The 12249-nt window shown below is 38.7% G+C and overlaps 1 protein-coding gene across 1 annotated transcript in view; it reads left to right on the top strand.

Moving 5' to 3' along the window:
* SERPINE3 (serpin family E member 3) overlaps positions 1-10540 on the top strand; it is a 144731-nt gene extending 134191 nt beyond the window's left edge. Inside the window, exon 8 of the mRNA XM_044072044.1 lies at positions 10411-10540. Coding sequence (XP_043927979.1) covers positions 10411-10454 — 44 coding nt within the window. The 3' untranslated portion in view covers positions 10455-10540. The remainder of the gene's footprint in view (positions 1-10410) is intronic.
* The last annotated feature ends 1709 nt before the right edge of the window (positions 10541-12249 follow it).

Below are 12249 nucleotides of genomic sequence, written 5' to 3'. Positions count from 1 at the left end.
CGGACTGATACCTTTCAACAATGAAATCCCTTTGATGCTTTGTGAGCTCTCTGCGAACCATTGATTTTGCTGTAGCAGGCAACTAAGTAAATGTAAGGAAAATCCTACTAGGACAGCTGAACTTTATATGGGGTTAATCAGAGTCTCTTTAATTGATGGCAGGTGTGTACCCAAGAAGACTGAATGTTGCAATTAAATCAAAAGGTGCTTCAACAAAGTATTAGTTTAAGGGTGTGCACACTTATGCAACCAGCTTATTGTATGTTTTTTCTTTTTTTATATTTTTCCCCTAACATATTTGTTTGTTTTTCAATTGAATTGTACAGGTTAAAGGTCACATTAAAGGTGGGGAAAGTTTTGAAATGATTTATTGTGGTCTCATTTTTTATATCACAAAAACCTGGCATTTTAACAGAGGTGTGCAAACTTTTTATATCCACTGTATTATGGCACAATGGAAAGAAATTACAACCCAACAAAATGCATAGTGCCACCTGCAATTGCCATGTCATTGCAACTTCAAAGGCTTTCTGCAGTGGTGGAAAGGCAAGCAGTGATCCTACCTACTCTGAAAGGTTTCTTACTGTGGGCCTGATGGAAAGAAGTTACGACTTAGTGGAAAACAATCATGCTAGTACCCACAACTGCTCTTTGACTGTTACTTCAAGGACTTTCTGCAACACTTTTCAGCAGTGGCAAATCTTTTTTGCAAAAGTGTCTGTTTTGCATGCCAGTTACTCTACTTAGCAAATGTGTTGCAAATCTGCAAACCAGAACACAGAAAATAGCAAATTAAGGCTTTTTGAGCAAGAATTTACCTTTTATCAGGCAAACTAGAGTGCTACAGACAAGGTATAACATAAGCAAAAATAGATGACTACTTTACTGATGAGAAACCTTGGTACAGCAGGGACTCTTCACTTTAATCAGCTATGTGACAAGGGAGGTTTGAAAAAGAAAACTGGTCAAAAATGCTGGTATATGCTCATACAGAATTTCCCCATACCAGAGGCCAGAATACATGAACAGAGGGATGTAGGCTCCCTCCACGTATTTGCATAACAGCGGCATTTATGCATTATTTTACATAACAGGAAGCAAAAATGCAAATTCTGCTATAGGTAGTGTTGCCTCTGGAGATATATTGACTGTTAAAAGAGGACTGAATTAGATGTTGAGAAGGGGAGGTACTAATTTAAAAATAAAGCTTGTATTCTGTTTGTAAATTCTTGCATACACTGTTGGAAACTCCTGGTGTTCTGGCTGAAGTGTGATTCTCAAACAATCTGGAAATATATCGCTGATTGATAAGTATATTTCTTGTCATTTTAGCCTTTTAGAGTTCTGTATTGTTTTTTTTTTTTTTGCTTGACTGAATTATTTTATATATTTTCTGGCATTGTTTTCTGTTTCTCATCTGTACTGAAACTGGTTCCCCCCTATTCCTTTGGTGGACTGGTCTAACAGCTTTTGTGTTATCTGATTGCTTCAAGGCTTGCTGATTTAAAATTAGTTTCTGTTTGTAAATTCTTGCGTATACTGTTGGAAACTCCTGGTGTTCTGGTCAAAGTGTGATTCTCAAACAATGTAGAAATATATCAATGATTGATAAGTATATTTCTTTGCATTTTAACCTTTCAGAGTTCTGCATTGTTTTTTTGCCTGACTGAAGTATTTTACATATTTTCTGGCATTGTTTTCTGTTTCTTGTCTGTCCTGAAACTGCTTTTTCCCTCCCTCTCACCCTGTTCTTGTGGTGTTGTTATGGTTGGTGGCTTTGCAGTTGCCCACCCCTACTGTAAATTTGATCTGGGACACCCCTCCCAGTCTAGTGTTCACTCTACTTAATACAGAAAAAACATTTGAGAAGGCCAACTCATTTAGGTTCTTAACTTTGAATTTTCTTCTGCTCCTCCTTCCTCTCTCCTTGCACTTTACTAACAAAAAAAATTGCACTTTAGTCATCTGGTTTTACTGTATTTGAGTTTCTTCCTACTTTATTTTGCTTTTGCCTCTTCTTAAAAGTACTCAATTGTATTTATTCTGCTGCATTTATTACTGATAGGTAGTAGCCTGATTAAATTGTAACTGTTATTCTAAGCCTTTTGGTTTAAGCACTTGGGCTTCAGACCGGTTGTTTTACATTAAGAAGGTTTGTGGTCTGTACTGTTGTGGCAGGACAGGTAGCTTACATCCTTCTAAGTTGGAAATTGCTGATTGAAGGCTCAGGTAGCTTACATCCTTCTAAGTTGGAAATTGCTGATTGAAGGCTCAGTGTCTGTTATTCTAAAAGTGTATTCGTTCTGGTTTAAGCACTTCGGCTTCAGGCCAATTATTTTACATTAAGAAGGTTTGTGGTCTACACTCTTGTGGGAGGAGAGGCTAGATTCTGTCCTTCTGAGCTGGGAATTTCTGGTTAAAGGCTTATTGTGCCTGCTTATTTGAACTATTTCTTTCTGAAATTGGTGTGCATTGTTTGCTGTACCATGGACTAGATTCAGGCCTGCTGAATCTAGCTTTGTTTGTATAACTTGAGCACTAATCCAGGCCATCTTTTTTGGAGAAGGTTCCCCTGCACCCTAGTGGCAGGAGTGTGCAGTTAGAACTTGTCTAATTGAAGAATGCTGGAACAGGGCTCAGTTTTGAGCTTTTTTACTGGTTAATTGTGTAATTTGTTTAAGCCAGTTTGCTTGTTTTCTATTGTTATATAAAAATTGCACTTTATTCATCTGCTTTTACTGTATTTGTATTTTTCCTACTTTATTACTTTATTTTGCTTTTGCTGCCTGTTCTTAAAAGTACATAATTGTATTTTTTTCTGCTGCATTCATTACTGCTTGTTAGTTGCCTGATTAAATTGTAACTGTTATTCTAAGCCTATGGTTTAAGCACTTGGGGTTCAGACCAGTTGTTTTACATTAAGAAGGTTTGTGGCATGCACTGTTGTAGCAGGACAGGTAGCTTACATCCTTCTAAGTTGGGAGTTGCTGTTTGAAGGCTTGCTGTCTGTTATTATAAAAGTGTATTAGTTCTGGTTTAAGCACTTGGGCTTTGGGCCAGTTATTTTACATTAAGAAGGTGTGGTCTGCACTCTTGTGGGAGGAGAGGGTAGATTCTGCCCTTCTGAGCTGGGAGTTTCTGGTTAAAGGCTTATTGTGCCTGCTTATTTGAACTGTTTCTTTCTGAAATTCGTACGCCTTGTTTGCTGTAGCATAGACTAGATTCAGACCTGCTGAATCTAGCTTTGTTTGTATAACTTGAGCACTAATTTTGGCCATCTTTGTTGGAGAAGGTTCCCCTACACCCTAGTGGCAGGAGTGTGCAGTTAGAACTTGTCTGATCGAAGACTGCTGGAATGGGGCTCAGTTTTTTAGCTTTTTATTGGTTAATTTGTTTAAATCAGTTTGGTCATTTTGTACTGGTATCATAAAAAATACACTTTATGCATTGCTGCTTAGCTAGGATTAAACTATTCCTGGCGCCATAAAGTCTGATCTTCAAATTTTCCCCTTAGAACTAGCCAGTTTTTTTAGTTTTAGCTCTCAAATCTGTTTCTTTGAGCACAGCACTTGTTCAGAACTCGTTGTAAGCACTAAATAAGCTAAAAATTACTACATCACTCACCTTTCCTCACTTGTCTAAAGGAAAACAGTTTTTAGTACTTAATAAATAAACACCTATCCAGGCATGTCTAAGGTTCAGCACATGGTGTTTTCTCCTGTCTTCCTGATGAATCTGGGCATCTTGGGGCAATAAAGCAATTGCCTCATGTACACAGACAACCCTCTCCTCCTACCACCCAACACTACAACCTATGAGAGATGCACTTATATAGCCAAACTGGAAGCAAAGCTCTCTTCACCCAAGACTGGACTAGATAGTCAAGAGGAGAAGGTAAACACTTGCACCACACCACACTCATCACATAGTCCCTCAAAACCTACACCAGCAAAGCACACACATAGAAACACAAAACACACACCTACATTTGTGGAGGCTCTCAATAAAAAGCTACACAAGCAACAGAGACCTCCAAAGCAGAAACACGAGCAACCTCCACCCCCCCAACACAACCCAAATGACACATAGCCCACAAACTCAGTGTGCCACTCAACCACAGCCCATAAGGCATAACAATGAACCTATCACTCTAGTCATAGGTGACTCTATAGTCAGGTACACTGATGTTCCACTCACCAGGCTAAACAAGGAGAGAGTTACTGTCAACTGCCTGTTGGGTGCCAAGATCCACCACATAATGCATGCACTCAGTTCACTCCACAACAAGCACAAATATGACTCTGTCATTGTTCATGTTGGTGTGAATGACCTGAGACATACCTCCCTGGACTACATGAAAAGAGACATGGAGGAGCTCTCCGATCTTGTAGCCCAGGCAGGTATGACCCTAGCCCTAAGTAGCATCTTGCCATCACCCAGAATGATACAGTACAAGGAGAAAATGATTGACTTCACCAATTGGCTAAGCTTCTGGTGTCATTCTAAGGGGATCCAGTATCTGTCTGCCTGGGATGACATGATCGACAAACCACGATGCTTTGCCAGAGATGGCCTACACCTGTCACCCTTCAGATTCCGGATACTAGCTAAGGCTCTTGCCACCCATATAGTGCCTTTTTTAGGCAAGGTTCAAATGACAAATTCACCACTGTAACAGGTACAAGCAAGCAAAATCTGAGGGTAATGCTACTCAATACTAAAAGTCTAAACCTCAAAATGCACTCACTCGAGGCACTCCTTAAAATGGAGAACATCGACATCTGTGCAGTGACAGAGACCTGGTTCAAGGCTCCAGAGAGCACCCCTGCATTACCAGGCTATAATTTATACCACACCTTTCGGGCACCTAACTTGGATTGAAAGACTAAAGGTGGAGGTGTGTCCATATTCATTAAGGATATCCACACCTCCAGGCTAGTTGCTCAGCATAATGCATTCGAGATTATCCAAGTGCAACTAACTCTGGGCAAGACCGCAATCCAAATTGTAGCTTGCTACAGATCCCCTACCATGCCCCAGGATTCCCACTCCTCATTTCTTGATACACTGGAAAATATTAGGGTACAACTCAACACCTTAATAATGGTCAATTTCAACTACCCCACCATTAACTTGGAAAATTACTCATGTACCAACTCTTTTGCTCAACATTTTCTGGAATTCATAAATTTCAGTGCCTTGGATCAACTTATCCACACCCCCACCAGGGGCAGCAATATCCTAGACCTGGTCGTTACCAACATAAGTGACCAGTGTTCCATACCAGAGGTCAATTCCTCATTGGTCAGATCTGACCACAAGCTAATCACTGTAGACATACACATCTCGCCCCCACCCCCCATTAGGGAAACCACCGTATAAAATTTCTCCAAAGCCAACTTCATGCTTCTTAAGACAGAAGTGGCAAACTTCACAACATCCATGTAGACGAACAATAGAGGTATGACTGCTGAATCCTACACAAATGTACTTTATAAGCACTTACACGAGTGCATGGATCGTGCTATCCCTAACAAAACCAAGATGCTATCCTCCAAAAAAAGGAAGCCAATCTGGTGGTCCCCTACCATAAATAAACTTTACAACAGAAAAAAGAAACTGTTGCAAAAAAGAGTAAAATCCCATGATTGGAGGAACTCCTGGTCAGCCTCAGTAAGAAGCTGAGATTCCTCATAAAATCCTGCAAAGCTAGTTAGGAAAAAAAAGTTTGCAAGGCCATGGAACGTATCATCATGGAACTTATAAACAAAGACATTGGTAATCTCCAAACTCTGGACCCCACCTAGTTCAGGTTTGTAAAATGCAGATCATGTCTCCTAAGCCTGACAGACTTCTTTGAAGCAGTCACCAAAGCTGTAGACGAGGGTAAGGTGGTTCACATAGCCTATCTAGAGCTTGCCAAGGCTTTCGACACCATCCCCCACTCTGGAATTATAGATAAACTCACTAACTAGGTATAAATCCCTATGTCACAAGATGGGTTGCCAACTTGCTCACTGACAGAACCCACACTGTGAAAGTAGCAGACTCCAAATCTGACTTCAGAACAGTGACAAGTGGAGTACCACAGGGTTCAGTCCTGGGTCCTCTCCTGTTTGGTATCTACTTCTCTGAAGTACGGGCTAACACAGAAGGTCTTTGGCTAATGAAGTTCATAGATGGCTGCAAACTAGGAGCCATAATCGAAACTCCTAGCCATGTGGACATCCTACAAAAGGGCCTCACTGAGACAGATGCCTGGTGTCAAAGCCATGGCCTCAAGCTCAATGCCAAAAATTGCATTGTCATCCCTTTGGTAAAAACTTTGTACCCATGAATTACCACATAACACTGAAAGTGTGATAAGAGACCTTGGGACACAGCTGGACTGTAGTCTTCTACGTGGCACACCTCATCACAAAAGGTTTCTCATCCAGGAAAAAAGAGGTCAGTATTCCCCTCTACTTGTCACTCATTAGACCCATTATAGAGTACAACGCCCCTTTTGGTATGTACCTCACAAGACATCTACAACAACTGGAAAGGCCGCAGAAATACCTCACATAGAGGATTACCGGCCTCAAAAGATGCCTTACGCAGACCATCTCAAAGAACTCCAGCTTTACTCCGTTGCATATCGCCTACTCAGAGGCAATCTCTGCTTAACATACAAAGCTATGTCAAACCCAGAGCTGTTGGACATGCTCCACTTAAAGAAATCCCAGTCTCTCCGAGCTACATGATCCAGGGACCTAAACCTTGGCACCACAATAAACAGAACATGCTGGAGGGATAGATTCCTGTCCCAAAGACTTCCCATACTCTGGAACAAACTACCTATCTATATCAAACAAAGTTCTTCATTAGCACTCATCAAGAAAAATCTTGATGACTGGATGGGAAATAGGAAATTCACCCCGGGGATCACTTCTGTGGCTCTGCTCGACAGGGCCACAGGAAAATAATTTTCTTGGGTGGCAAAAGCCACGGTACCTTTTTGGCTAGGCTTATATAGGCCCTAGGGACAATAGCCTAGTATCAACCTATGAACCTATGAGAATTTGAAAATTGTTTTCATATACCTCTCAACTGTCCAGATTTTCACAGAATGTCTAGATGTTTGCCTCATACTTTTGGTATATTCTTCATAAAATGTGTGGTTTCTGACAAATCACTGGGATGATCTCAGGAGTGAAGTCAATAAATAATGACATACATTGGAGTTTCAGACTTCATCTCCTCCAGAAAACTGTTAACACAAACCCTGTTACTCTAGCAACTTTCCTAGTCACTAAGAGCAATATTTAAAATTTGTCCCTACTTTTGGGCCTTTGTCCCCCCATTTTGTCAAGCTTTGTCCAGATTTCTTACACTAAGAGGTTGAGAGGTATGTATTATAACATTAGCAGAATAACATTTCTTTTACATCCGCATTGTTCATGTTGACAAACTTGCAGAGGACAGTTAATATCAATGCTGAAAACGAAAACATAGGTTATTTGCTTCAATGTCAGTTTCACTGAATGGCAACTCAGCATATTCAAATTATTGAAAGGTTATTTAGTTGGATGACCATTTGAATGAAAGTCCATTTCACTGAATGTAGTATAGTTACCCCTATGTACAAAATGCATTAATATTTAAAAAAGCCTTATCTGCAGCTAGGCATACCTAGTGTACTCAAATGTGTACATTTTTTCTGAGCATCTCTTGGAAACCTCAACACTCAAAAAGTATAGAATGTTTTGAACTGTGTAAACATATATTTACAGTAGAGAGGCATACAAAGAATGCTTGTGTGAAAGGAATACACCTCTAGAAATAGGTTTTTATGGGTATAAATGGTAACAGCTGAAAATAACGTGTCCTCTTCTTATATATTGGGGGGTAGCATTTTTGAGAATTAAGTACATTTTTGAAATTATAGGTGGAAGGTGGGGTCAACAATTTTAAGTTTGAGTAAAAATTGTAAATCTCTGAATACACTTCTGTTATCTGGTAAACGGTGTTACCTATATAAAACCATTGCTACTGTGATTTCTATTTGTGTGCTGAGAGTGTGGTATTTTCAATTTTTCCTCAGTGGTGTAGCCACTATTTAAGTAAAGAGGGTATGGGTGCAGGGAGGCTTGCCCCTACAAAAAACTTTTTTGAAACATTTTCCCTTGGGTGACTTTCACTGAATGTTATTTGCATTACCTGAAATATAATCAAAAGATGTTTCAATGAAATGGGTTTTTACACATTGAAATTCAATCATTTGGGATTCATCCAAGAGGGTGTTCAATCAAATATTATATAATCATACATATATTTGCAAGCTACAATATACAATGCCTAGGACTTGCTCTAAGGTATGACAGAGATGCTAACACTTAGCACAATGTTAAATATCTGATGGCACTTGCACTTATGGATTTAGTAGAGATACACAATGCATATGTGGAGCTGAAAATGTATTTTGTGACGGTGTTGGGGCTTTCTTGAAATATTTTAAGGAGGCATACTTTTATGGCAGATTAAAAATTTTGTGCAATGTCAGCCCATATTTCTATTTTCTTCAAGTATTCCCACCACGTTTATAGTGTGTACAGACCTGCTGCAGTACAGCCTGCCAAGTATGTAGAGTTATGTGGACGGGGCATATGTGACTGTGATCAATGCTTGGTAGATGCTGTGTAGACTAGGACTGAGGACCTCCTCATTTGACTTGCAGATGGAGATCCACTATCACTAATGAGGAGCGCTAACATGCGTAAAGAGAAAAACTTCACTAGAATATCTGAAAACAGATACTTGTATAGGCCTTTGGAATATCTGTGTACCACTGCCAGGAATGTTGCTGTGTAGTCTATAGATGTTACTTGTATCTGAATTGTACTACTTTCAACATATTTGAAAACTAAAACATGTCATGCAAATTTGATGATTTGGAATACCAATTATTTTATATTTAGATCATGTGTACTTGATATTTTTGTTTTAGATTTAAATGTTATTTGATTAAATGATGTGGATCCATATGCATGTATATATAATCAGTGATTTGGTTGACCATTTTTCAACAAACTTTCATGATAGTCAACCGGTTTAGAAGTACTGCAGGGAGATACTATCTCCAGTGTTGTTCAATCTTGGTACAAGCAGCAGGGGGAATGAGCAAGATCACATATTCGTGGGCTATAAGATATTCCTACTTTCATCATTGTTATGTGATCTCTGAGTTGGCATATTCAGTTAGCAGGGGATTTGGGGTACATGGTGGCTTACCTCCCTGCATAACAATGTTACTGGATTTTCTTTTAGTTGCATTCAACATGTTTCCTTCAATATTTCTGTGTTTGACAGGACTGTTTTGCAATGACTCCACCGGCATTCATATATTTATATCTATTCTCAAAAATATTTGCAGATGGAAGTGTGTGGGGCATGTGAGAAATTCTCCAAGCACCTATTAGGATTCAAGAGTTTCCAGTTCCAGAGTGATCACAAACCACTAGTTCCATTAATTGGCTCATATAACTTAAAGTGCCACCAAGGTGCCAGATACTGTTAATGAGACTAAGGAAGGTTCAGTGCCAAAGCAATGCATGTACTTAGTGTAACAGCTGCCACGGAAGTGTTATAGAGGAATCCAGTTTGTGACAAACTATGTGCAAGATGGATGCCCAAATCACTAGATACAATCAAATATCTCATGCATAACTACTACACAGTTATGACTTAAGCATGATGGTGAGGGATCCCCCCCCCCTCACCACTTTACTCATATGTGCTAACCTAATCTTAATCTTAACCTCACACATTACATTACTAAAAACCCATTTCCTAACAGTACCACTACACAAGACAAAAGGACACAGAACCACTCACAACGCTGAATCTATCCTCTTACCTAACTTGTACTCTGTAACTCTAACTAGTGAACACATGCACATACACAACAACTGCTATAACACAGTCTTGCATATCACTACTTTTTTCCTTCAAACGTCAATTTTCCTGCACACTCCCACTTATCTACATTATAAACTAAATTCAACCATATGTGAGTCACACAAAAAAAACATTTTCTTACAAGATTTTTGCAGAATTGATTAGATTTACTGACAATGATGAACATTAATATAATCAACGTATTTAAAATATTTGTGGACACCTATGTGTCATTATCACCACCTTCACCAAATTCCATCCCCATCACCACCACCACCCATAGTTTTCTGTCTGGCAATCACTTGAACACCTTGAAACAGCAGTAGTCATGATTTTTGGTACTCATTTCGAAAATAGTTGACTACCCTGTATCTAGAGTGCAACTTATTATGTGATCTTTGGTTCTAATATAACAACTTAACCTGACATGTTCGTTGAGAGTTCTTTTGTAATTTTTTTTTTTGTAATTTGCAGATTCAATTCTCTTCATGGGACGAGTTACAAACCCCTTGGAATAAACACACAAGCATTCAGAAAAAGCTTTATCTGCAAGTTTGGAAATCTGAAGTCAGTGAACCAGAAAGATGTAATTAATTTATTAAATATGGACTGCATTTAGTAATTTTGAAAGAACAAAGATCTATTTTGTATATGTATTTGCAAATAAAGATATTTAATACTTTCTCACTACTGTTGTTGCTAGTATATGTTGAATATTGTAAGCTAGCTAAAAAAGCACTAAAGCAGACATGAGAGTAATCTCTCTGTCTCTCTCAGGACTGCATTGACTTGACTTACATTGCCACATTTTATAAAATGTCCACATCAGATAAAAAAAAGTGTGCTCTAATACAATCTTGCAATAGACGCGAAGAAGCGAATGAAGACATCCCAAAGAAATAATATTAATAGTTCTGAACAGGAACAGTACTCCAATTGTAAGTAATCTTTGTTAGGTGTATACATGCCCATATCTGGATTACAGATGAATTTTCTACACAGCAAATGTGCATATCTTTATGTTTAAATAAATCTTGGGAAACATTTTTAAGCAAAATTGCTTTTTTACAAAGGTTTAACACAAAGCACTAAGTCAAATAATATTGGCAGGCACACAATAGTCTTCTTGGCATGCATAACTAAAGATGAAAATCAAGCAAGCTGAATCAAGAATGTATCAAAGGAGTTTCTTACAACAATAGGCACATGCATGATTTTGTTTCTGGTTTTATTATTTAACTTAACAACAAAAGTTGCCATAGTTTCTACTGAGCTATTTTAGTTCCTTGTAACGAATTAATGATGAATAAATGAAACATTTTCTAGGCTCATATTAACTCCTGACTTTTCCCTATTGATCTTTTGTATTATCCTGCTCTTTGAATGGTACAACTATTAAACACCCAAGAATTGTCCCAGTTGTTCAGGATTTGGGAATTTATATAGACAGTAACCTAACTTTTGACCAACATGTGTTCATTGTTGTATGTGCAGACATAAACAACAACTGGATCACCCACATAGATACCTTACTAAAAGGATACAAAGCCTACACAACATGTCCTACATGGACCGACTCAAAGCCCTGTCACTATACTCATTATCCTACAGACTGCTAAAAGTTACCTTTGTCTGGCATACAAGGCATCCTCTGACCTAATACTGATCGATTTATTGCACATCGGCAAGTCAAATGACATCAGAAATATTTCTGCAACAGAATGGTTTGGGGGGACAGGTATAGCTAGCAGAGGATACAACTAATGTAGAACAGACTGCCATTCCACATACAACAAAGTTTATCCTTGTCCATATTCAGGCACAACTTGGATCTATAGATAGGAAACAGAAACTTTACCCCAGGACTGCCCTCTGTACTACTAATGGACAGAGGCAGCTCCTAAATGCTTTATCCAATGTCTGGATCTCCTCAAATTATCTATGGTATGAACCCCAGTTATTCTCATTAGGGGTAATATATAATTATCATCTAAGGGATGGGTGAAGCCAATCTCTAACCAAATGGGATAGGTTAATTTGAGCACAAAAGGGGAAACTGGCTAGGCTAAAAATGACCCTCAAGGGAAGCTAGCCTGGTACCTACCTATAAACCATCAAGACTTCCTTCTTGTGACATGCAGAAACATGACAGACTGTGTTTTGAGGGGTTTCTCAGTTATTCTGCTCACAGTGAAGAAAAAATTCAGTTTCTGGATAAGCAGTTTCTAGAAGTCTGCTACAATGTCTTAAATAAGGTTGCAGCTGGACCATTTTGAAGAAATCATTTTCTTCAAAAGAACAAAATAGTCTAAA

This window comes from Protopterus annectens, chromosome 5.part0 (assembly GCF_019279795.1).
Source record: "Protopterus annectens isolate FY-2018-M chromosome 5.part0, PAN1.0, whole genome shotgun sequence".
Classification (NCBI taxonomy): domain Eukaryota; kingdom Metazoa; phylum Chordata; order Ceratodontiformes; family Protopteridae; genus Protopterus; species Protopterus annectens.
The sequence above is the reverse complement of the archived record's forward strand: the minus strand, read 5'-3'. Positions and strand labels throughout refer to the sequence as shown.